Genomic DNA, 27,016 nt, shown 5'->3' on the forward strand with positions numbered 1-27,016 from the left:
ATTAGTATTAGAAATTAAAACTGAGGAACTAAAAAATATGATACGTAAACACATATTTCACTGAAGATATCACATATCATGGTGGCTCTTACTCCAGGCACATTTGTGAGAATAGAAGTTGAAAAGGTGAATACTGTCTTAGTATTTTTTATGAAAAGAGTTCTACTCCTCCAGGCCCCCTGAAAGGGTCTCTCAGAGACCCTCTAGGGGTTCCCAGACTATACTTTGGGAACAAGGATGACAACTATCATTCATGATCACAACAGGTATCAGGCATATATGGTGTTTCGTTCTTGATGTAGCAAATCCTCAGACTCTGGGAACTTTTATGAATGAGAAAATAGATTTAGGGAGGCTGCATCTCTTGCTAAAAGTGACACAGGTGACTCAAATCTAGATAGGTCTGATTCCAGATAGGTTCCTTCTACCTCACCAAGCAGTTGTTCCAGAGTGGAAAAAGAGGGAAACACGAAGCCTATAGGGGTCCCAGGAAAGCCCTTCTCAGGGTGACATCTGGGCTCCATGAGACCCTCCAGGCTTCCTCACCTTTAGGGCTACTGATGATGTTTGCACTGAGTGAAGATGGGCTCTTGCTTAGGAGCACCTCCTCTTCCCCAGCTGAATTCTGAGCATCCACTTTCTTCGCGTCTCCTCCCGGAACCCTGGGCTCAGAGAGGTCATCCCCCTGGGGTGTGAGTGGTTTACGCTGACAGAGAGCCGGGTCTCTTGGTACCAAAAAAGCACTCGGGTCAAAACTTTCACGAGGAAATTTAACAATTTTCTGTGACTTTATCCATCGACCATTTACAAATTGAAATCGTTTAAGGTGAATAATCTGAAGAAGGAAAGGTAGAAAACAATTATGTTAAAGGGTTCAGAAGATACAAAATTACATGTAAAAACCTCAAGTCTAATACATGTGAATGTTCAAGAATATATAATCTTTTTTTTTCAAAAAGAATATATCTTATTATGTAACAGAATTATCAGTGGGGCCACTGGCCTTTAGATGTATAGCTAACATGGTAATCTCCCTAATTTCATAACCTGTGCATATCCTAAATTCTTCCCAAATTTCTGCAACATCCTAGGAGCCCATATTTGCGTGTCTTCCTCTGCTTCCTGGGCCTGTGACCCACACTGACTTTTACCTTTTTCCAACATCATAGAAGATCCACTCACAAATATACTTCTGTCATGAAGACAGAAGACTATACTGAGTATTTTGAAGAAAAATGGATGAAACTTACCCAATCTCCAGTAGGAGGCCTCTCATTTCTTACCATATCCTTTGGTTGTTACCAGAGAGTTTCACTGTCCTAAAGAACGTAAGAATCTCCCTTTTCCTTTGTGGCTTCTCTTTTCTTTTTCAAGAGCAACAAATTCCTCTAATCTTATACAGTGTTATTATATGATCTAGTGTGGGCACAGATCTTTGGGTGGCTACCTCTACCCTAAACGCTCACAATTTACTGTGTATATAAAGAGAAACCCTTCCTAAGGGGCATACTCCTATATGGATCTACAGAAGCCCATGGAGCTCTCAACATAAAATTCATTCTTTAAAGACATAAAAAACATAGTTTTTATATAAATACCTTTACTGCATATGTTCTGTGTGATTTCACAGGCATACATAATTATCAAAACTCATCAAACTAGACATTTAAAATCTATGCATTTAATTTCATGTTAATTACACCTCAGTTAAAAATAAACTTTCCCCCTTCCCACCCACCTGTCCCAAGCTTGCCCCTGCCCTTTTCCTTTCCTCCCAGAGTTCCCATCCCTGGAGCTGGCTAATTAATGTTATTAATTTCCTGTGCATCCCTTACTGGGAAGTTGTTCTGGTCCAAGGAAAGAAAACCTACATTTACCGTCTCACAGAGTAGTAGGAAGAAGACATGAAGAAAAAAATACACACAAGGTCTGGTTAAAATATACCAGTGCCTTACAGTTACATTTGATATGATACTTCCACCCTTAAGGAAAAATACTTTCTTTCTTAAATGAACAGGAAGATATGGCACTTCAAACTCTCCTGACAAGCAACAGAAGCATCTTCTCCTGAAGTTCAAATTCACCAGGACGCACACCTTGCGGCACTTCTCACATACTGCACTGAACTACAGTTAATGTTCTATATGACTTCCCTCTCCTTCTAGCCTGTATGCTCCTTCAGAGCAGGAACTGGGAGTAATAATATGTATAGAACAATTAATCTGTGTGCAACACAAAAACCTTGCACAGCCAAAGTGTTTTAAATACTGCCACAGGAAGAGTCTTCTTATTCTCAAAAGTAATAGAATTCCTATCTGTTCATGACTTCCTTCCTATATGCCAGGCTCCTGCTCTCTCAGAGGTAGGGCTGTAACATACCAGGATTGGGGGAAGCCTCCAGAGATCCAGCTTCTTGGTTGCCAAGCAGTGGGTCTTACACTTGGAACAGTAGTACATCTCATTTTCCCCTAGCTCCTCCTCACTGGTGAAAGCACGGAGACAGCTGTCCAGGTTGATGGGCTCAGCTTGTGCTTGTCGACTCTGTTCCACACTCTCATGCTCATCGACAACCTGCAGATGGAGGGAACAATAGGAATGGCAGAAGGGGTGGGCAGAAGGGAAGGAGGGAGGGGGTTTAAAATGGTCCCATGGCTAGGCATCATCCGTTAGGTGACTCATTCTCATTTTATTCTACATGAGGAAAAAGAAAACAGGACTCAAACAAGTCTGAGCAAATGCAGTATTTGTACATTTACTTCCAAAATCACATCAATAACATCTTGGATCAAATTTCTATTTATATGACTGTAATTGCTTTTCTTGAAAATTCTCTGAACTCTTCAAAAAGACAAAAACAAGGAATTGCCTGTTTGTTTTACAATTTTTGAATTATAATGATATATTTTATTTAATCCAATACATACAAAACGTATCATTTCAACATGTGATCAATATGAGAATTATTGATGACATATTTTAGATTCTTTTTTTTTAAAAGATTTTATTTATTTATTAGAGAGAGAGAGGATGAGAGAGAGCACAAGAGGGAAGAAGGTCAGAGGGAGAAGCAGACTCCCTGCTGAGCAGGGAGCCCAATGTGGGACTCGATCCCGGGACTCCAGGATCATGACCTGAGCCGAAGGCAGTTGCTTAACCAACTGAGCCACCCAGGTGCCCTAGATTCTTTTTCACTAAGTCTTTGGAATCCTTAACTTGAATCAGGCACATTTAAGTGTTCAAGAGCCACATGTGACTAGCGGCTACTACACCTCTATTTTACAATTTTGAAGTCCTAAAACAGCTTACATGTGAGCTCACCCTCAAGCCAGGGGTGTTGAGGTTAGGCCATTCATTTTCAACCAGAAAGACAATATTATTAGTAGGCTGCAGGCTTTACAGGAGAAATAATATCACTGGAACACAGGTGCCAGATCTGGATTAAATCAGAAAGGGTACAAAAAGCTCGCCAAGAGAAGGGAACATATGAGAGCATGAAACCCCACAGGATAAAACTCATTTGCATGCTGGTGCCATGTAACAGAGTTATCAGAATACCATGTGTATCATCTGTCCCCTGCCTCATGGGGCGTTTTTACCAGAGACGGCAATAAAGAGACGGCAATAAAAGCAACAGCGGGCTCAAAAAATGCCTAACTTTGTCGAGAAGACCCCTAATACCTGCCCAAACCTTTCCGGTTCTACTAACCAGCATGCTAGGTTCAGGAGCAAGAAGGACATATGTATGAGAGAGAGCGAGCAGAGGGGGTAGGTGTGCAAGGATGTGTGTTGGAGGTAGTGTGGGGTCAGCAAAGAGGAGAGCGGGAGGTACCTAGAATGCAACAGACAAGGAAGAATTTTCCCCTCTCCCATTCTTGTTGCCACTTAACAGCAACCGAGAACCACAGTGGGTGAGGCACAGCATCAGGACTTTGAATGCTACCGTGAGACTTCACACGGGGATCTTTTCATCCCAGGGCGGGGTCTGGACACCAAGTCCAACAATAAGGTCTCTCTTTCTGGCAAAGGGCACACACATGTCCATTACTGAACTTATTACTGACCCCATTCAGAGGTGAATTTGTTCTCTTTGCCTGAGGCAACTTCCCTTCTGTTTTCCTTCCTGAACTTATGATGGGAACACTGAGCCACCTAGCTTACAGATTGGCACGGCTCAGGACATTCAGTTTACAAGAGGTTTTCATGTGTGACTTTCCCCACATGAGAGGCTTGCTGAGTCACAGGCTGTCAAATGCTGGGTTGACCATGCAGTTAACGGTTTTAGCATTGCATCACCAGCCATTTCTAAAGATCTACAAAGAGGAACTTAGAGAAAAGTCTTTTTTTTTTTTTTTTTTTTCCAGAATGAGAAATCTGGCTTGACCTTAGGTCACTGACTTCTTTTCTGATACTAACTTTCATCATCTTTAGAGCTGGTCATCTAAGGGAAAAACTGACATGCTTCAAAAGAAAGTATGTTGCATCATGGTTGCTGGAATCAGAGTAGTAAAACAGTAATATTCTTTTCTCATAGCCAGTTAAACATTATCTCTATCAGGGATGCTTTATGGACAACAACCAATTGCAGTAAGCTAGTAAAGAATGTTGATCTTTATTCACTGTATTTCTCATGGAACACACAGGCTACTGGAGACAAGGAGGAAGGTTCGTTAAAAAAAACCTATTTGTGGGCTGATAATAATTTTTATTTATCAATAAAATTTCCCTAAATGACAAAGATTCCCTTTTTATGTCTTGGGATCCATTCCCACATCCTCTACCACTATTCAAATAGTTTAAATCACTCATTGGCACCCTCTTTCTTCTTCTGCTTGAAAGCTCATCCTTAACACAAAACATAAAGAATGAAGTCATGGCTTTCTCACATGATAAGACTATTAGAAAAAGAGGGAGATATAAAAAGCTATCTACTTCAATTAGCTATTGAGGAATGTGAAGTCTAAATAGGTGAAAAATAAAAAGACTAAGAGTAATTGCCTCTTTTTCTGTGTACCAAATAAAACATTTACATAGAAATTTTGAAAGCACAGAAAAATATAAAAAGGCAGGGAAACTTTTATATTCTTTTTTTTTTTTTTTAAATGTAGGCTCCACGCTCAGTGTGGAGCTCAATGGGGGCTTGAACTCAAAACCCTGAGATCATGATCTCAGCCAAAACCAAGAGTGGGACGCTTAACCAAATGAACCACCCAGGTGCCTGCCGTTTTATGTTCTTTTCCTTTTCCTAAATAGTATTCTTTTATATTGAAAAGATTTTTCAGTATGTGCAATTCTATACCTTGCTTTAAAAATAACCCATGACATCGTTAAGTATCTTCCCATATATGCCAATAAAAAAAAAAAAAACTGTGGTAATGGGGCACCTGGGGGGCGCAGTCTGTTAAGCATCCAATTCTTGGTTTCAGCTCAGGTTGTGATCTCAGGGTCATGAGACCAAGCCCCGTGCAGGGCTCTGAGCTTGGCTCTGAGCTTCGCGTGGAGTCTGCTTGAGACTCTCTCAAATAAATAAATCTTTAAAAAAAAACCCAGAAACCCCCCCAAAACCCCTGGTAATCATTATTTTCAATGACTGCATAATAGTTTACCCAGCTATTATACTATGCTTTATTTAACCATTCCTCTAATGTGGGACAAATACAAGTTTCAAATTTTTCTACTATTCTAAAAATACTATGATGAAGATTTGTCAGCAAATTACAGAGTATTTCCCTAGAATAAATTCCTAGAATCACTGGGATAAAAAACATAAAATATATGGGCAAAAATGTCAATTCTGAACCAAGGAATCTCCCTTGTCTACGTGACTCCCCAAGCACATGCAGAAACCACAGGTAGGAAGAGAAATTATGTAGAAATAAATTAGTCAAAAAAAAAAAAAAAAGAAAGAAAGAAATTAGTCATGTGGCCCCAGCCCCTAGCAAAGCAGGATATATCAACAGTAAGTTGGTTTCCATGGTATCCTAAGAGCATCACTGAAAGTGGAAATGGGGTGAGACTGAACAGGTCACGTAGGCCCTTCTTTCTATAAGCAGAATGTCCTCTAGAGTTTTTCAGATTGTACACTGGAAATTTCCATCAAGAGCCACATAAATGCAAAAGCCACTACAATTCTTCAGGTGACTAAAAAAAAAAAAAAAAATCCTTTGATTCTGTTGCTTTTACTTCTCCATCAGATTTGTCATATCTCTATCCATTAGCTACCTAGCCAAACTATCCTTCAAATGATATTTGGCAAACATTTTTAGGTATGGAGTTAGTATTCTTTTTGAAGTAACATTTTCAAAATTTAAAACTGCTCTGGCAATAGAGGAATGCTAAGTGTAAGAATAGCCATTGAGATGTACTCTTAGGTGCCCGGTCTTCAAACTTTCAATCTTTTCTCTAATTTTTCTGATCACTATGCCCATTAAGAACCTATAGCCCTGGGATGCCTTTGAGTTAACAGTGGTTACCAAATGCTACAGCTTCAATAATAATTAATAAACAGGCAGAGAGATATTTATTGCTTGGTATGTGATGGCCAAACAATATAACATCTTAAATATACCCAGAGTTTCAAGATTTATTTATTATTAGTATTTTTGAAATATAATGCCCCAATACAATTAACTCTAGAAGTGGGAAAACTGAAACATCCATGTAATCATGCCAATATATTAAGTGCCGCAGAGAATACCAATGAATATTTTTCTGATTGATGATTTAGATCACCTAAAACAGAAACGGCACAATACGATTAAACTGGGAAAATGCTTACAAATAAAAATCACCATCTTATGGTGGCCTTGAGTACTCACCCTTTCCTGTGATGTTTGATAGCGGAGGTGAAGAGCTGTGGGATCCCAATCCACAGCAATATAGGCATTTCCGATGAAAGCTCGGTCTTCCCCACAATCAATTTTACAGCCTCTGCAAAATCTAAAGGGGGGGGAATGATCTACTGAAGGATGGAATAATTATGAAAGAATCCAAATTTTCTTTATCAGATATATTCTCCCTTTCTACTCCACTTTCTTTCTTGGGTTCACAGTCTGTCATGGGCCTCTAACTTAAGACTGATCAATGCATGAATATATATTAGTAATTATTATTATTTCAGGGAAGCATGCCTATCACTTCTCATGTCTCTGTTTTTTCAAAGCACTTGACAGCCATTTTTAGTCCACATGAGTATGTGGACTTTATGGCAAGTAAATGACATGGAAATTGGACATTTGAGATAATACATGGGTAAGAAAATTCTAAATTTAGTTATTTAATGCTCTGAGGTAGGATAACTCATCTGATATAACAATGCCTATTTCTTTGTTTGTAAAAGTGATATGCTAAGTCTATTACAGTTTTCTGAAGGCTGACTTCAGTACTCAGGTATTTTCCAAGGTGCAACAGTAATGACCAATAAATCTCCATAATTCTTCTAAAAATAAAAAACAGATTTCCAGGAAAGTCTAGTAAGTAGACTATGTTTCACTGGACTCAGAACTGCTAAACTGATTTATATTTAAAGAGCAGAAAGTATAAAATAATAAATGTTGATCATAAACTATGAATTTGATGAGTATCATAGAGTTTATAGAACCACCTAAGACTCAAGAGCAAACCTAAGTTATAGACCTCATAATAAGGAAAAGATGAATCAATAATTCCTAAGTTTATTCTAAGCTTCTCATTATTCAATATTACTTCTTTTTTTTTTTTAAGATTTTACTTATTTATTTGACAGAGACACAGCGAGAGAGGGAACACAAGCAGGGGGAGTGAGAGACGGAGAAGCAGGCTTCCCGTGGAGCAGGGAGCCTGATGCGGGGCCCGATCCCAGGACCCTGGGATCATGACCTGAGCTGAAGGCAGACACTTAACAACTGAGCCACCCAGGAACCCCATATTCAATATTACTTCTAAAAACTGGAAACCTTATGAAAAAGGTATAATATCTGAAGTTGCAATTCTACTAAAATTTTTCTTTTGCAGAAGATCACTTTACCTATACCATGGGCACCAAGCACAGGAGTTTCCATCTTTCTGCACAACTCGTAGAGTGAAGGGATATTGATAGCCCATACTGTCATCACTGAAACAGAACATAAACCAAAGAGTATAAAAAAACATTTCTGATTTGAGGTCTCAACTCCTTTTCATTTTCTCTTGAAGTAACCCAAGGCAGGGACATCTGTCATAGCAGTATGCTCATGGTGATGGTTCAATGCTGGTTATCTTAACCCATAAGCAGCAGCCAGCCCTGTACTAAACACACTCAGGGCTCCCATGCTGTATCCCTGCATACAGAAGGGTAGACAGACTAGACTGCCAGATGTCTCTAAGAGAGTCCATGTGGTCCACGCAAATTTTATAAGATAAGCAAATCATGAAATCAAATACCAATTATCCTTCAGTCCTAATTCTATCATAAGATTTAATTCACACTAAACAAGTAATTAGACCTTTCTATGACAAGAACATTGACACAGCACAGAAGGCTGAAACGTCATAATGGTTTTTTAGAAGAGTCGACTAACTATATATTTAGAAGTTTTCTTTAATCAGAATCCTGATGTGGTACATGAGTTACCCCTTTTCCCTGCTTTAACTACTCAAAGCTATAAGGTACATAACATTTTTATTTATTTATTTTTTTTAAAGATTTATCCATTTGACAGAGAGAGAGAGACAGCGAGAGAGGGAACACAAGCAGGGGGAGTAGGAGAGGGAGAAGCAGGCTTCCTGCAGAGCAGGCAGCCCCATGTGGGGCTTGATCCCAGAACCCTGGGATCATGACCTGAGCCAGAGGCGGGTGCTTAATGACTGAGCCACCCAGGCGCCCCAGTAACATTTTTAGAGTAATGTCTTTTAACTGCAAAACAGTCTTGAATTCTCCAACTTAAAAAAATATTTATTCATCCTTGCCCCAATAAGAAGCAATACAGGGCAGCACATCTGGCAATTGGCAGTGGCTATTACATGGTTGCTGAAGGTAATCAAACCATGATAAGGACTTCACCACCTCCAAAAACCTCCGTTCCAAATATCCTACTTTGCAACAACCATCTCCTATCCTTTTAAATCACTTATTCAAGTATCACTACTTTAACAATTATTTGACCAAAGAGAAATTTATTTATTTCTTAAAAAGATTTTATTTATTAGAGAGAGAGAGCAGGGGCAGAGGAAGAGGGAGGAGACTCCCTGCTGAGCCGAGAGCCTGACACGGGGCCTCGATCCCAGGACCCTGGAATCGTGACCTGAGCCGAAGGTAAGACACTTAACCAACTGAGCTACCCAGGCCCCCAAGACCAAAGAGAAATTTCTAGTCACTGCCCTCAAATCCTCACTTTTCCTCCTTGTCCACTGTCCCTCAAAATCATCTTTTATATAGATCCTCAATTCCAGGAATTTGTCCATCTAATGTAAACATTCAAATTTACTGACATTAACACTCACAAAAAGAGAGAACTGTACAGTGAACCCCCATGTATTTGTCACCCAGCTATAACAATCACCAATCCTTGGCCACATCTATTTCATCTATCCCCTGGATTCTTTCATTCCATTAAAAAAAAAACTATGGTAAAATATACATAAAATTTACCATTTAACCATTTTTAAGTATACAATTCGGTGGCATTAAGTACGTTCACAATGCTGTGCAACCATCACCACCATCCATCTCCAGAAATTTTTCATCTTCCCAAACAGAAACTGTGTACCCATCAAGCAATAATAATTCCCCTGCACCTCTCCTCCCAAACCCTGGTAACCCCTAATCTACTTTCTGTCTATGAATTGCTACTTGAGATATCTTTTAAAAGTGAAATCCCATAGTATTTGTCCTTTTGTGTCTGGTTTATTTCACTTAGTATAATGTTTCTTTTTTTTTTTTTAAAGATTTTATTTATTTATTTGAGAGAATGAGAGATAGAGAGCACGAGAGGGAAGAGAGTCAGAGGGAGAAGCAGACTCCCCGCTGAGCAGGGAGCCCGATGCGGGACTCGATCCCGGGGCTCCAGGATCATGACCTGAGCCGAAGGCAGTTGCTTAACCGACTGAGCCACCCAGGCGCCCCTAGTATAATGTTTCTGAGGTTCATCTATGTTATAGTGGGTATTGGAACTTCATTCCTTTTTATGGTTAATGAACCCTCCGTTGTATGGATATACCACATATTGTTTATCCATTTGTCTGTTGATGAACATTTGGGTTATTAGCCTCTTGGCTATTGTGACCCACTAATTATTTTGAAGGAAATTGGAGGCATTTTACCATTTTCATTCATAAATATTTCAGCGTGCTTTCTCTTATTATTTCTTTATTGCCTGTAGAAGCACTTTCTCTTTTACCTGTTCTAACCTCCATGCCTTCATCTACACCACTCTACCAAAACAGCTTTTGCAAAGGTCACAAAGACTGCCATTTTATCAAGTCCAGTGGTCAGTTCCCACTGGCTGTTCCTTCTCAATCTCACTTGTCATTTTTCAACCTCTAAACGTTGGAATGGATCAGGAATTAGACTGTGGGTATCTTCTCTATATAACTCTTACTCTCTAAATGATATCATCTGGTCTCAGGGCTTTAAATACCAACTATTTGCTGATGACACCTGTGTCCATCTTCAGCAAAGGACACTTCAGTCTATTTCCCACTTGAAAATATAACCTACATCTTGAATTTAACTTGATTCCTGTCATCTCTTGCCCAAACCTGCTCCTTCCTCAGTTTTCCTCATTTCATTAAATGTTAAGACCATTCATAAACAATTGCTCAGGCTGAAAACCAAGCTTGGATTCCTCTTTCCCTCATACTCCATATCCAATTCATTAGCAAGCCCTGGGAAAAGTCCTCATTTGGAAGTCTTTCAATTCAGTCCGACTTTCCTTCAAATTTAATCCTGCCTTACTGTCATTTTTACTAAACACAACATTCCTCAACTAAATTGCTTATCTATTATTTGCAGTTTTCCTTTAAGATTTATCCTCAAGCCTTATCGTCGGCATCAAAAAACCCCATAACATAACCTACCAGCAAAGACAGCTTCTATTCAGTTAACACAGAAGCTGAACTCTCACTTGCACCACGACAACGAGATAATAAACTGCAATTCAGTTCAGATATAAATAAGGCATCATGATCCTAACAATTATTAGAAATAAACACATTTACTAATCCAACAGAACACTGGTAGGAGGAATGGAAAGAAAACAGAAGACATTTATTTTCTTTACCTAGACTTACGAAATTATTCTGTGTTAAACTGACATGGTATGGAAATAATCCAACTAAATCATTTGTTATGGCATGGGAATTTTTTAGAGTTCATGTATAGAAATGCACACTATTGTTCCCATCCTCAATTTCAGAGGGTTGAGAGGATACAAATTTCCTGGTGAATTCATACTCTCTAATTTTGCAATAACAAAAGTCAAGGATATTACCTGAAGGATTTAAAGCATTAGCAGGGGGGGTTTTAGGTAAGAGATTAGAGAATGAAAGGATTATTAGACACTAGAATGTCTAGGTGATAAAAGGAAGCTGTATAGTCTCTCCTACTCAAAAGATGAAACCAAATGGTTGAATTATATGCTCTCTGGGTGGTTCTTAAACAAGTGATTAACCTAACATGGAATGTATCCTATGTATCACACAGAATTCATAGAAATTCTTCTTCTTGAGTTTGGAAACCACAGGTCTAGGCTGATCCCCTAAACTCACCAATCCTGAGCATGGTTACTGGCTTCCTGAGGTGGGAGTGGGCTGGCTAATCGAGACACTTGAATCCAAACCGCATCATACAAGTCCTTCTTCCGGGTATGCACCGTACATGGAACAATCAGTGGCATTCCAAAGAGGCTGGGGCGATTCTTCTGAGATGAAAGGAAATACAGTTCTGTCCTCATCTGTATGTACAAACAAGAGAAGAGAGGACTGAGAAGACAGGCCTTTGATTCCTCCCTTTCATTCTTCTAAGACGGCCAATAACAGACATTGTTATCATTTTCAAATTAGTCACTACCACACCTCCATTTATTGACAGAACCATCTTTCCCTCATATGAAGAGAATGATTATTTAAAGTGGAGTCACTGAAAGGCTGAGGTATTGCCAGCTTCAGAGCTGCTATCAAACATAGGTTTTCAACATTTAATATTTTCAAACTAGTTTTTTCTGATAAATATTTCTCACACACACTGATTCATATGTAAAAACCAGTAATAGTTTCATAGCTCAAGGCTTTTAAAAGCAATTAAAATCCTTTCTCTAGAAAGTATGCCAGTAAACCAAAACTCCCTCCAAATGCGATTTTCTAATAAGGTGTTGACAGCTGCTGTTAGAGCATAATTCTCAAACTTTTGGAAAGGTACAAAACCCAGTCATTTAATGCTGTAAACACTTATGCACCTTCCTAAAAGTAGCTGAGTGACGTTAGTCATTTTTGTTTTTTAATTACATGATAGAATAAAAGTAAGGTACACTTTAAAAATATTTGATTTTAGTATGTTAAGGAGATTTTTATGATATTCCTTAATATAGAGATACTGCACAGAAGTAGCTTAGAAATGGCTGCTTAATAAAACAAAAGTTTAGGGGTGCCTGGGTGGCTCACTTGGTTAAGCGACTGCCTTCGGCTCAGGTCATGATCCGGGGTCCTGGGATCGAGTCCCACATAGGGCTCCCCCTGCTCTGCGGGGAGCCTGCTTCTCCCCTCTGCCTCTGCCTGTCACTCCCCCCGCTTGTGCTCTCTCTCTGTGTCAAATAAATAAAATCTTAAAAAAACAAATAAATAAAACAAAAGTTTAATGTAATAGAAAGGTTGGTTGGAGTTCAGGATTACTCAAAAAAGCTGCCAAGCACTTGGGACATTTAATTCTTTAAGGCTGGTCTCTGTGTAGTAGTTAGAGAAGCTAAATCAACAACTTAAAAACTCACTAAGGGTTATCTAGTTTCTAGGTGAAAAGACTTCAGATTCTCAAGCATTTTATCTTGCCATTATTCATTTTTTAATTAAAAATTTTAAAAAGATTTTGATTTTATTTTTTTAAAGATTTTATTTATTTATTTGACAGAGAGAGAGAGAGAGCGCACAAACATGCGGAGCAGCAGACAGAAGGAGAGGGAGAAGAAAGCTCCCCGCTGAGCAGGGAGCCCGATGCAGGACTCGATCCCAGGACTCCGGGATCATGACCTGAGCCAAAGGCAGTCGCTTAATCAACTGAGCAACCCAGGTGCCCCTAAAAGATTTTATTTTTAAGTAAACTCTACATCCAACGTGGGGCTCAAACTTACAAACCCCGAGATCAAGAGTCGCACGCTCCACTAACTGTGCCAGCCAGGCACCCCTTGCCATTATTTATTTAAGCTTAGTTAAATACATGATTCTAAGACCCCATTTCATGTGTTGATGTTCTTACAAGACTCATAGAAGTTGGGATGCCTGGATGGCTCAGTCGGTTAAGCATCTGCCTTTGGCTCAGGTCATGATCCCAGGGTCCTGGGATAGAACCCCACGTAGGGCTCCCTGCTCAGCAGGGAGCCTGCTTCTCCCTCTCCCTCTGCCCCTCCCCCCTGCTTGTGAACTCTCTCCCAAATAAAATCTTAAAAAAAAAAAAAAACTCACAGAAATGTGGATAGAATTCAGAACTATTTTAAATTCAGAACAACTGTTTTTTAAAAATCTAAAAATGTAAAAAAAAATCTAAAAACGTAGACTAGTTTTTCTTAAACTTCTACTATTTTTCCACTCCAACTCTAAGCAGATGACTTATTTTACTAAATGAGACTAAGTGAGATCACCTAAGCAATGATCTCTTTCCTCTACTCTCCTCAGTGTATCTCTTTTCTAAACCCACACAAAATTTTCATCCTCTTGAAGGTAACTTCTCGCAGTACCGTGGGGAGAGTCTGCTCAGTTCCATAGGGATAATGCTCCCACTTTCCTAAACCAGAAATTCTCCCTTTGCTCTCTCCTAACAACTTTTCCTCTCAGCTGAAAAAACTCATTGGACCTGACTGTGCAAAGAACTTGCTCCGTTTCTTTACTAGGTTACACTGTGAAACTGTAGTTTTCACTCTGACTTCTCTAGCCCATGTAAACCACTTCTTTTTTCTTTTAAATTGACTTGCCCTTTAGTTGTCATGTCAATACCGTTTTTCTATTTCTCTCTCTATTTTCTGAATACTGCTTATGTTGCCTTGCCTTAATCCTATTCTTTTTCTACCTTGTAGAAGGAAATAGGAAAAAAAAACTACTTTCAAAGTAACTCAACCATGATACCAAGAAGGTGGCAGGGAAAATGAAGAAATGGTAAATTCAAGTACTTCAAGTACTTTGAAAGAAGAAATTAAAGGGCATAGTGATATACTGAATATAGGGTTTTAGAAGAAAAGGGGGAAAAATCTAAGAACACTCCCAGCCTTTAGCTTTAGCGTGGAAGAATAATGTTGCCTTTCACAGAAATAATGGGAAAAGGAACCTGACTTGAGACAGACAGATGGTAAAATCAAATTTAGGCATTCCCAAAGCAGCTGCCTAGATCATGAAGGAAACTGGAAACAGGGAACTAGTTAAAAGGTGAAAATTAAGAGCTAACAATGTGGCTTTATGGTCCAATAATTATGAAAACCTGTACATAATGCTTTAGCACTTACCAAGCAATTATGTAACATATACATGATAATTGAAGAGAGCTGTTTTCTAAGAAAGACTGAAAAAAAGTACATCAGAGTTCTTAATTTATGATGTGATAACACTTGGTAAAAAAAGACAGGGAAATGCATGGATCAATTATTTTAGCTGATGGGACCAGTTGGAGCTGTGCTTAAAGACAATTCCAAGTCACAAGTGGATCCCTTAATTCTCTGTCTACTCATACAATCCTGTCTAGAACATGGTCCACAGAATGTTATCCATATGGTCAGAAACTCACTTTAAGTCAAGAGTTATTAATTCAAAGGGGGAGAAAAGTACATTTTATTTTATTTTTTTTAAGATTTTATTTGAGAGAGAGAATGAGAGATAGAGAGCACGAGAGGGAAGAGGGTCAGAGGGAGAAGCAGACCCCCCTGCTGAGCAGGGAGCCTGATGTGTCCCCCCGGGACTCCGGGATCATGACCTGAGCCGAAGGCAGTCGCTTAACCGACCGAGCCACCCAGGCGCCCGAGAAAAGTACATTTTAAAGAATTATCAGAAAGCAAAGGGCTGTATTATTACCACTCAGGTCAAGACAGAATACAGCCAGCACTCCAAAAGCCTCCCTATGCTTCCTCCCAATCACAAATTCTTTCTCCCTTCTAAAGTTAACAGTTTTAGGGCACCTGCGTGGCTCAGTCGGTTAAGTGTCTGACTCTTGATTTTGGCTCAGGTCATGGTCTCAGGGTTGTGAGGTCGAGCCCCATGTTGGGCTCCGTGCTGGGTGTGGAGGCTGCTTGGGATTCTCTCTTCTTCTCCCTCCACCCCCGCTGCCCTGCTCATGCACTTTCTCTAAATAAATAAATAAGTAAATAAAAATTAAAAGGAAAGTTACCAGTTTTTCTGAATTTTATGGTAGTCACTTCCTTGCTTTGTATAATTTCGTAGCCGATGCATAAAAAACAATTCCATTTTCCCTGTTTCTAAAGTTTTTGTTTAAAAAAATCATATAATTTATATTTTGTGTCTGGCTTCTTTCCCACAATATTATGTTTATGAGATTCATATATGTTGAATATAACTCTAAATCCATTCATTTTCATTGCTGTATAATATTCTATGGATATGTCTCAACTTGTTATCCCTCTACTACTAACGGACATTTATTTATTTATTTATTTATTTATTTATTTTTTTAAAGATTTTATTTATTTATTTGAGAGAGAGAGAATGAGAGATAGAGAGCACAAGAGGGAAGAGGGTCAGAGCGAGAAGCAGACTCCCTGCTGAGCAGGGAGCCCAATGTGGGACTCGATCCCGGGACTCCAGGATCATGACCTGAGCTGAAGGCAGTCGCTTAACCAACTGAGCCACCCAGGCGCCCGGACATTTATTTTTTTTAAGATTTATTTATTTTAGAGAGAGAGCAAGAGCGAGCAAGGGCGAGAGGGGCGAGGGGCAGAAGAAGAGGGAGGGAATCTCAAGCAGACTCTCCGCTGAGCACGGAGCCTGATGCGGGGCTCAATCTCACAACCCTGAGATCATGACCTGACCTGAAATCAAGAGTCCAACGCTTAACCAACTGAGACACCTAGGTGCACCAACTAATGGACATTTAATGTTTTCATCTTTTCATTTTCAGCTTTGGGTTATAGACAATGCTGTTATCTGAATGAATATTCTTCTACACTCCTGGTACACATATGTCTCTTTTTAGATGCTTAAAAAGGATAATTATCTTTAACTAGGTAACTATTTTCTAAAAGAGCTATATTAATTTATACTCTTATTAACAGTGTATGAGAATCCCTGTTGCTCAAATATCCTTATCAACAGTCAATCTGTTTAGTCTTAGCTCTTCTGGCAACGTGACTTTAATTTGCATTTCCCTGGTTAGAAGTGTGGCTGATCACTTTTTCATGTGGTTACTGGCTATTGGATATCCTTTCTGTGAAGTGCCTGTTTAAGTATCAACCATTTTTTATGTTTTTTTTCTTAATGATTTACATGAGTCCTTTGTATTTTCTGGATTGAGCCCTTTGGCGGTTATAGATGTTGCAAATATCTTCTATTCCAAGGCTTGCCTTTCTACTCTCTTAATGGTGTCTTTTTTTTTTTAAAGATTTTTTTATTTCTTTATTTGACAGAGAGAGAGAGCAGAAGCAGGGGGAGAGGCAGAGGCAGAGGGAGAAGCAGACTCCCCGTGGAGCAGGGAGCCCAACATGGGGCTTGATCCCAGGACCCTGGAATCATGACCTGAGCCGAAGGCAGCTGCTTAATTGACTGAGCCCCCCAGGCGCCCCTTAATGGTGTCTTTTGATGGAACTAAAGTTCTTAATTTTAATGATATCCAATTTATTAATCTTTTCCTTTATGGTTAGTGCTTTTTTTTTAAGATTTTTATTTATTTATTTGAGAGAGCGGGAATGAAAGAGAGAGAGAGAGCACATGAGAGGGGGGAGGGTCGGAGGGAGAAGCAGACTCCCCGCTGAGCGGGGAGCCTGATGCGGGACTCAATCCCGGGACTCCAGGATCATGACCCGAGCCGAAGGCAGTTGCTTAACCAACTGAGCCACCCAGGCGCCCTATGGTTAGTGCTTTTTGTGTCCTATTTAAGCAGTCTTTCCCTACGTCAAGGTCACAAATGTTATTCACCTTTATCATCTTCGGGGGGTTGTTTTATTGTTTTGCTTTCACATATATTCTATAGTCCACCTGGAATTGAACACTGTGTGATGAGAGAGGGAGATGCCAAGTTTCATATGGCTATCCAATTATCTCATCACCATTTACTGAGAAAATTGTCTTTTCTCTCACTGATCTGCAATGCCATCTTTGTCATAAAACAAGTGTTCATACATTTGTGAACCTGTTTCTGGGCCCTCTATTCTAATCCATTGGTCTACTTGCCTTTTTTCACAATATCACAATGTCTTAAGTATGTAGTAATATAAAATTGTAATATCTGGTAGCTCAATTCCTCGTGTTTTGTTCTTCTTCAAGAGTGTCTTGGTTATTCTGGTGCTTTGTACTTCCACTTTTCTTTTTTTTTTTTTTACTTTTTAAGTAAGCTCTAGGCCCAACATGGGGCTTAAACTCAAGACCCCAAGATCAAGAGTTGCATGCTCTACCGACTGAGCCAACCAGGCACCCCTGTACTTCCATTTTAGAATCAGCTTATCAAGTTATACATACACAATCACCCACACACAGAGTTAGCATTTTCATTGGGATTGTGCAGTGAATCTGTAGGTCAGTTTGTGGAGAACTGATATCTTTGAAATATTGGGTCTTCTAATCCATGAACGTGGTCTAATCCTTCAAATATTTGAGTCTTCTTTAATTTTTGTCAATATTTTATTGTTTTCCATATAGATGCCTTATATATCTGTTGTAGTTTATTTCTAGGTACTTAATTTTTTTCATACTATGACAAACAATATCTGTAGTGGATTGAATGGTGGCTCCCTGAAAGGTATGTCCACATCCTAACCCTCAGAACTTGTGAATGTGACTTTATTTGGCAAAATCGTTTTTGCAGATGTAATTAAGTAGAGGATCTTGAGGTTGAGATATCCTGGATTATCTGGATGGCCCTTACATCTAATGATAAGTGCTCTTATCAGTAAGTTATCAGTAAAAAAGCAAAGGGAGAAGGAGAAGACCATGCAAAGAAGGAGGCAGAGACTGGAGTTACCAGCTAAGAAATGCCTATGGAAGCTGGAAGAGGCAAGGAAGGATTCTCCTCTAAAGCCTTTGGAGGGAGCACGGCCCTGTTGATTTCAGATGTCTTGATTTTAGACTTCCAGCCTTTAGAAATATGTATGAAAGAATAAATTTCTGTTGTTTTAATCCACCAAATTTGTGCTAATTTTTTACAGCAGTCCTATGAAACAACTTGTTTTACCCAAGAACACACTTGTTTCTCTCCAACCAACCAAACCAATCTCCAAAGGTATCCACACTTAATGGCAGCGAAGGTGTACATGTCTACATGAACATAGGAGACACAAACTTTTAAAAGAAAGTAGTATTCTGGGTGCCTGGGTGGCTCAGATGGTTAAACATCTGCCTTCAGCTCAGGTCATGATGAGAGGGTCCGTCCAGGGATCGAGCCCCGCATCAGGCTCCACGCCTGCTTCTCCCTCTCCCTCTACTGTTTCCCCTGCTTGTGCTCTCTTGCTCTGTCAAATAAATAAATAAAATCTTTAAAAAAATAAAAAATAAAAGAAAGTAGTATTCAGATGTACCAGCTATCCTGTTGCTGTTTAATATGAGTGAGGAATGTCATTTCATACATAGGCCAGCATGTGTGATACCAAATCCCAGCTCTGATCACTTACACTATCATACATAATATATTGAAAGTGAACAAAATGAAGATGCTTCAAAGACAGAAAGTGGCTATGTTTCACATAGGACACTGGCAAGACCAGCAGTAACTTGCTTAGCATTAAACTAACCATTTTTCGGTGGACTGCAATGATGTAGCCTGTAAAGGAATTGTCAGGAAGAGATGGCATATGACCATTCACCATTCCATTTGTGAAGTTTTTCTCAGTTCCACATGGCACAACAGTGTTTGGCATTCCATTGGGTATGAATATTGGTCGGGGCAAGTCCCCATTGGTGGTTAGAGTGAACATTCCATTTGTAGATGGGGAAGAGGAGAAATCTACAAATTCAAAGATAAGGATAGCATCATAAGCTTGTGGTGCCTTCATCTTTGCTCTTTCCTCAAATAATGTGGGGACTCTGACCACTGTAGTACAGTCTCTTTTAGCAAAGGACAGGGAGAAATCATAGTTCAAATAGTAATTCTAGATTGATTAGAAGATTTTAATTTCAGATTTTATTTCTATAACTCACACTTAAGACTAAATGACAAAGCAAGAATAATTGCTGGAAAGTTTTCTGAATAGTATAAGTAAATTTTTGTAAGAACCTTTATCAGCACTATATTGTTACATGCAGTTTTCTTTTTCCTCTCTACAAATTCATTTCTCCATTCTCTTAAAAATGTTTAGTTGAATACAGTAGTCTCTAGCTAGATGTTGCCTTTTTTTTTAACTTTACACAGATTTCCCATATACCCTAGGTCTCCACAACTGCAAAGCCTTCCCCATTAGCAACACCCCCCAACCAAAGTAATATATTTGTTACAAATGATGATGAAAGATACTTTTTAAATTTAAAATAAAAATGCAATTTTTTCAGTCTCAATAGTGCTCAACACTCCATGTGACTAGTGGATATTCTATTAGATGCAAAAGGTTATAGGATAGACAAACAATACTATATGGTCAAAAAGACTCAGATAACCATATCAAATCACATGCAATATTAGATAAACAGTAATTCTTCTTTTGTTTTTCTTTCCCACCCTAATCCTAAAGAGATTACTTTTTAGTTGTGTTTATTATTTTGTTTTCTGATAGTATATATCTCTTATGCCATCTGTTGACATGTTAGTGTCACATAAAAAGAATTAAGAGATCTGAATTCCAGTGGCAGATTTAGTTAAGCATCTACTTGTCACTTACACTGCCTGAATTTTAGGCTCCTTGTCTAAAAAATGAGGAATTTGAGCCAAATGATCACCAAGGTTTCCATCAGGCTCCAAAATTCTTTTGCCCAAATATCCTTAGCCCAAACAAATATAAACCCAATATTTAAAGCTAAAATCAAAAGAAGGAGCTCTAGTTCTACCTTACCTGTCTGTATTGGACTAGAAGCTGAAATCGGAGATCCAGGAATGGGGATTTCAAATGCACACAAAAATCCACTTACTGAGAGTCGTACTTTTTGGTTGTCCTGAGGGAAATTCTACAGAAAAAGAGGTAAGATGAGCAGGGGGAAATGTTTCAGGTAAAATGGAAAATCATCACTCTGATACATACAAGCTCATGTCTTCGATGCTTCCACCAATAAAACAAATAAGATGATTGAATAATTTTTATCAAACAACTAAAAGATGAAAGCTTGATATACTGACTGAAAACTAACCTGACAAAACCGTTATCCCTTTCCATAGGAAAGAAGTATATTGTGTGTAACTGGCTCCTTAAGTTTTGTCCCTCGTTTCAAGCATCTAAACCCCAACCTCAGAGAGTTCTTACCTTTGCTTTACACATGAGAAAAACATCAATTAGGTGAGTTTGTTTAGAAACCCCAAAGATAAATATTAATAATACCAATGGTAGGAGCTCAATTCAGGGTAGGTAACATATTATTTTATTAGAAAATTTTTTAAACTTATTTTATTTAAATTCAATTAGCGGGGGCGCCTGGGTGGCTCAGTCGTTAAGCGTCTGCCTTGGGCTCAGGTCATGATCTCAGGGTCCTGGGATCAAGCCCCGCATTGGGCTCCCAGCTCGGCGGGAAGCCTGCTTCTCCCTCTCCCATTCCCCCTGCTTGTGTTCCCTCTCTCGCTGTCTCTGTCAAATAAATAAGATCTTTAATAAAATAAAATTCAATTAGTGTATCATTAGTTTCAGATGTACAGTTCAGTTATTCATCCAGTGCTCATTGCATCACTTGCCCTCCTTAATGCCCAATACCCAGTTACTCCATCCCTCCCCATGTAAATTTATTTATTTTTTTGTTTCAAATTTTTTAAAAATTCTAGTTAGTTAACATATGGTGTAATATTAGTTTTAGGCAATATACTTGTTAAACTGCTTATTTTTGTAGCTGGTATGCAGGAAGAAGTGACCTACGTCAATTTGTCTTTGCTCTCTAACTTCTTAAGAGTATTGAAAGGCCAGGTGTATATATTCATAAAGAAACAGTAAAAGCACACATTTATAAATATGTATAAAGTTTTAACCTAGGAAGAATTCTAGTGAGCGTGGTAATATAGAAGAGCTGCAGGGGCGCCTGGGTAGCTCAGTCGTTAAGCGTCTGCCTTCGGCTCACGTCATGATCCCAGGGTCCTGGGATCGAGCCCCACATCAGGCTCCCTGCTCCGCGGGAAGCCTGCTTCTCCCTCTCCCACTCCCCCTGCTTGTGTTCCCTCTCTCGCTGTGTCTCTCTCTGTCAAATAAATAAATAAAATCTTAAAAAAAAAAAAAAGAAGAGCTGTAAAGTGTAGCACCAGTAGTCAATAGGGGAATTCTATACTGTAGTGACATAGCTCCATACAGATAGCACTGGACTCATATATTTCCCTTCTTTAAAAATGCCACTATCATTATTACTTCTTTATGCTGGCAGATAACCCTTTTTAAAGCTTCTGGGATGGGAAACTTGAGAAATTTTTTTGTTGTCTTTGTTGTTACTAGTATCTCCTTCAGTCATTAATTGATAAAACTGTGATTTTTTTTTTATTTAAAAGATTTATTTTATTTATCTGAGAGAGAGAGCGGTGGGGGGGAGAGTAGAGGGAGAAGCAGACTCCCCACTGAGCACAGAGGTGGATGCAGGGCTTGATTCCAGGACCCCGAGATCATGACCTGAGCCGAAATCAAGAGTTAGCCAGCCGCTCAATCGACTGAGCCATCCAGGAGTCCCGAGAAAACTGTGATCTTTGAAGGATGGAATCAAGGGTTTCTTAGAAAGAATAGTTAATATTACCTTTATGTTGGAACCATGTACTTCTGCAAGAAGGATTTGTTCTGATTTAAGCCCACAGAGATCGCTCAGCTGTTTTTTTAATCCCGTGTACTTTTCATCCATATTCAGTCGTAGTCCATATCGTACAGGGGTAGTACCATCCAGCTTAATAACTAGTAAAGAAAAAACATCTTTTATCAGTAAAATGCAGGTTTCTTTGAAAGCTTTCCTGTGTGTGTGTGTGTGTGTGTGTGTGTGTGTGTGTGTGTGTGTGAGAGAGAGAGAGAGAGAGAGAGAGAGAGAGAAAGAGAGAGAGAGACTTGGAAATAGCAAACATTTCAGTCTAGAATTTTTTTTTTGAAGATTTTATTATTTATTTGAGAGAGAGGGATAGAACATGAGCAGGGGGAACAGCAGAGGGAGAGAGAGAAGCAGAGTCCCTGCTGAGCAGGGAGCCCAATGTGGGACTCCATCCCAGGACCCTGGGATCATGACCTGAGCTGAAGACAGACACTTAACCGACTAAGCTACCCAGGCGCCCCTCAGTCTAGAATTTTTATTTTATTTGTAAACTACAATAGATAGTACTCGGGGATGATATTGAATGAAATCATTATTATTTTTTTTAAAGATTATTTATTTATTTATTAAAGAGAGAGAGGGACAGCGAGAGATGGAACACAAGTAGGGGGAATGGGAGAGGGACAAGCAGGCTTCCTGCTAAGCAGGAAGCCTGACACGGGGCTCGATCCCAGGACCCTGGGACCATGACCTGAGCCAAAGGCAGACGCTTAACGACTGAGCCACCCAGGCACCCGAAATCATTATTTTTTGATGTTCATCTGCTACAGAAGTGTGAATGGCTTTGCAAGATTGTAAAGAGTTTCTGATATGTTTGAAACAACAGAGGAATCAATGGGTACAAGGCTTGGACCTATATTCCAGGTCTTTCAAACTTCAACTTATGCCTAAAATTAGATTGCTAGATTATAACATGCTGGCCAATTTTTATGAGAATGCATTATAAAGAAATGACTATACTTACAAATTCGGGTTACCTGAATAAGGTAAAAGACACTGAAGTAATTTTTCAGAACTTTGTGACCTACCTGTTATTTCTAAGTGCATATAACTGTCCATTGGGAGTGGTAAAGACAAAAAATTGAAAGGGTCAAATCGGACACTTATATGCCCACATGTCTTGCATCTGACTTGGGACCTCAGCTGCCCATGGAACAAATCCACAACAATTGATCTATTCCTTCTCAGATGGTTGTCCCAGGCCTAGCAAGGAAAAAGATTAGAGAAATTTTTTCCCCCAAAATTCAAAAGATAATTATTTCTACACAAATTCAAATAAATTGGCTAAATCTGTTAGGTTTAAATGTCAAGAATATAATCCTCTGAAACTAATATAACATTGTGTATCAACTATACCCCAATAAAAAAAAGAACATAATCCTTAAACTTCATTTAAAATACGGAAGCTCTCTGCCTGTAAATTTACAATGCAGTATGTAATTTAAAATGTACCACCTACTGAGATAGTACAGAAAACCAGTTCTTGAATGGAATGTGATTCTTTCTGTTCAACCTATATGATATTAAATACAGATGGAAAATCCTATTTTTTTGTTCTTATCATTGTGACAATGATGAGTATTAAAGTTCTTTATCCATTAAAAGGCAGATAAAACATGCCTATTGGTCACTGTACACATTATTTTAGCAATTATGGGGACTCCAAGTTCTACTGAATAATTATTCCTACATTCTTTCCCAAAAGTTTACAATGTAAAAAGGCAACATTTTAAAACTTGCATTAAAGATGCTTTGTTTTGGTGTTACTGAACAAGAATTAAACAGAGAAATATAAATTCCTTCACTTCCACAGTACAATTCTGATCATAGAATAGTTTAGCTAGCATTTACGTTGTGCAACACACATTTATGGCCAGAACATTTGATCTACTGCTTACATTAGAAATTCAAAACTGACAAACCTCTGCAGCTACTTCCCAGTCTGGTCGGCCATCGCTGTCCTTCAGTTCCACATATGGCTTCTCATGGACTCGGTTGAGATCCTCATGAAGACCATCCAAGAGAAAAGCCAGAAGTTCTTGGGAGTCTTGTTGCTGGAACCCATTAAACCTGGGAGCATATTTTGCTATGGTCCACTATAAATATAACAGGAATCAAACTCATTATTTGCTACCCCATAAAATTTGGAATGAACATGCCCCATCATTCATTCAGAGGCATTATGAGAAGGTAAACAGTATTTAGTCTGCCTTGATTTCAGCAAATATATTTTGAATAATCACGAAATCTTTCTAGTCTTAATCTCAAATGACAAAGAAAAAAAGGTATTTTGGCCAATACTGTGTCCCAGTTCAGTATCATATAAGCAAACAGTTCTTTAGGTACACAGATATTATTTAAGACAGGTAGGACACAAATATTAAAATAGCTTTTGCTCTCATTGAAAAAGTTCCTGTTACAGTTTTCTTTTACAGTTAACTCTTCTAGTCTTGTATCCTAACTTTTATTGTTAGAGGCAGAATAGCCTTGTGTTTAACTGTGAGGACTTACTAACTAGCTTATAATCTTGGGCAAGCTGTTTAACTGCCCTGAGCCTTAGTTTCCTAAGCCATAAAATGAGGATAATAATATTGCTTTACATTTTAGGATTATTTAGAAGATTAAATGAGTTAATACACATAAAGTAATAGTGCTTGGAAGTGGTTAAGTAGTCAAAGTTTTAGTTATTATGATTAATTTTTAATCTAAAAAGTTTTTGTGTTGTTTTTAAAGATAAAAAATAATCCTAAAAAATAATAATCCTAACTTTACTACATATAATATAAAATTTGTATCCATGAATTTCAGTAATATACTTTCTTTCTGCTTTTTATTTTTAATTAAATTAATTATTTTTAAATTAGGCTCCATGCCCAGCGTGGAGCCCAATGTGGGGGTTAAACTCCATCACCGTGAGATCAAGACCTGAGTTGAGAGAGCTGGATGCTTAATCGACTGAGACACCCAGGTGCCCCTCTTGCTGCTTTTTAAAATTCTGTAGGTGGGGGACCTGGATAGCTCAGTCGGTTAAGCATCTGTCTTCAGCTTGGGTCACGATCCCAGGGTCCTGGGATTGAACCCCACATTGGGCTCCCTGCTCAGCGGGGAGCCTGCTTCTCCCTCTCCCTCTCCCTCTGCTTGCCACTCCCCCTGCTTGTCCTCTCTGGCCCTCTCTCTCTCTGTCAAATAAATAAATAAAATCTTAAAAAACAATTCTATAGATAGAACTAATTATCTTAGTAATGTTAAAAATGTATCAGTATCATTTACTATGCTCAGAGGTATACCCTGCAGTTAAAATATCGCTAACAGTAAAGGACTAACAAAGGAAGATTTACTATGTATACATATATTTGATAAATTAGTAAACTGAATGACATCCCAAATTTAGACTATGACTTTGATCATTTCCTAACACTACACCTATAGCAGCATTTTACATATATTTGAGCAAGTAAAAATATTTGACACCTAGTTTATGTCTCATGAAAGATCTAAAACACATTAGTTAAACTAAAGCTAAAAAGCTAAACATAAAAAGCAGGTAGAAAAAAATCAGTTACTTAAACAACTGCTTAGGACTTAATACATTTGTATTATTTTAATCTGCTTACCCGAAGCTTTAATGGGGCAACATTCTTCTGAGTTCCACTCCAAAGTTCCTGTACTAAATCCCCATAGCATTTAGCCATATGCCCCTTCATACCAATGGGATTTGTCCTAGAAGTTAGAGAGGAAAATCTGTTACCAAAGGTTCTCAAAAATCACAATCACATGGGCATAGAAATGTCTAGCATCTATTTTCTCACATCAAAATTTCTTTTTAAAACAAGAGAAGTATCCCTTGCCCCTTATTTCATACTAAATAGGGCAAATAAGATAAGTCTTTTCTCCCCCGGGGTGAAGAAAGAGATTTAAGTGATAGTGGGTTCATATCAAAGTCATAAAGAGAGGGTAATGAACCAAGAAGTACTACCTGTTGAGTTCATAAAGATGTCTCCCTGAGATAAAATACTGTGTCAGTGGCTGTGTGTTACTAACACACTGGATGCTTGAGTTCATGAAGCAAGTGTTTCCCAGGTTACTCAGACCAGTGGCTCCTTTTTCTGTGGGAACTGGAACAAACAATTATGAGAAGGAAGCCTAACTATAGTAAGATGTCGCAGGCAGATCAGTTACTTGTATTTGATGCAATGATTTTTATAATTTTTTTTAATCAGCTAAATGGAGCTAATACTTCTTTATCTGGTCTTGTAATGCCAAAGTAGAGAAGGTTTTTCATAGACAGTCACTGGCAATCATGATAATCCAAGCTCATTTGTAATCTAAAACTAGCAAAGATTCTCTTTAACTAGTGCTAAGATAGTTTTTTACAATTCAAACAATCCTCTCCAGTGTATTATGTCTTTAAAAATATATAAATTATTTAATTGCAAGGTTAGAAAAAAAAATTGTGATACTCCAGGAAAAAGAAAAAGGGGTCCTAATCAATTTTGAACTAGAAAGCCAGAAGTTGTTAACACTTCAATAGCTGAGAAAGAAAAAAAGAATAATTTTAAGATAATCTCTTTAGAAATAATTAACCAGAGACTTACCCTTGTGTCTATCTATTTTACTACTGTTTGCTATAAAGGACATTTCCTCAGGCCAACTCATATCTTTGTTGCGAACTGGAAAGACAGAGAGAAGAACGTGTTAATTTCTTACCCATTCAAATCACACCCACTCAATTGCTTCTGTTTAAAAA

General features: G+C 38.5%; 1 protein-coding gene across 3 annotated transcripts in view; it reads right to left on the reverse strand.

Moving 5' to 3' along the window:
• Positions 1–27,016, reverse strand: part of USP32 (ubiquitin specific peptidase 32) — a 214,570-nt gene that overhangs the window by 4,352 nt on the left and 183,202 nt on the right. For all 3 annotated transcript variants that reach the window (XM_035724554.1, XM_035724553.1, XM_035724555.1), the window contains 13 exons: positions 26,865–26,939; positions 26,246–26,384; positions 25,884–25,989; positions 24,192–24,365; positions 23,298–23,472; positions 22,210–22,361; positions 20,349–20,460; positions 19,098–19,309; positions 11,722–11,906; positions 8,003–8,089; positions 6,816–6,936; positions 2,380–2,571; positions 547–835 (listed from right to left, as the gene is read on the reverse strand). In XM_035724554.1, the coding sequence (XP_035580447.1) occupies positions 547–835; positions 2,380–2,571; positions 6,816–6,936; positions 8,003–8,089; positions 11,722–11,906; positions 19,098–19,309; positions 20,349–20,460; positions 22,210–22,361; positions 23,298–23,472; positions 24,192–24,365; positions 25,884–25,989; positions 26,246–26,384; positions 26,865–26,939 (2,019 nt within the window). The remainder of the gene's footprint in view (positions 1–546; positions 836–2,379; positions 2,572–6,815; positions 6,937–8,002; positions 8,090–11,721; positions 11,907–19,097; positions 19,310–20,348; positions 20,461–22,209; positions 22,362–23,297; positions 23,473–24,191; positions 24,366–25,883; positions 25,990–26,245; positions 26,385–26,864; positions 26,940–27,016) is intronic.

The sequence above is a fragment of the Zalophus californianus genome, chromosome 16, assembly GCF_009762305.2.
Source record: "Zalophus californianus isolate mZalCal1 chromosome 16, mZalCal1.pri.v2, whole genome shotgun sequence".
Lineage (NCBI taxonomy): Eukaryota > Metazoa > Chordata > Mammalia > Carnivora > Otariidae > Zalophus > Zalophus californianus.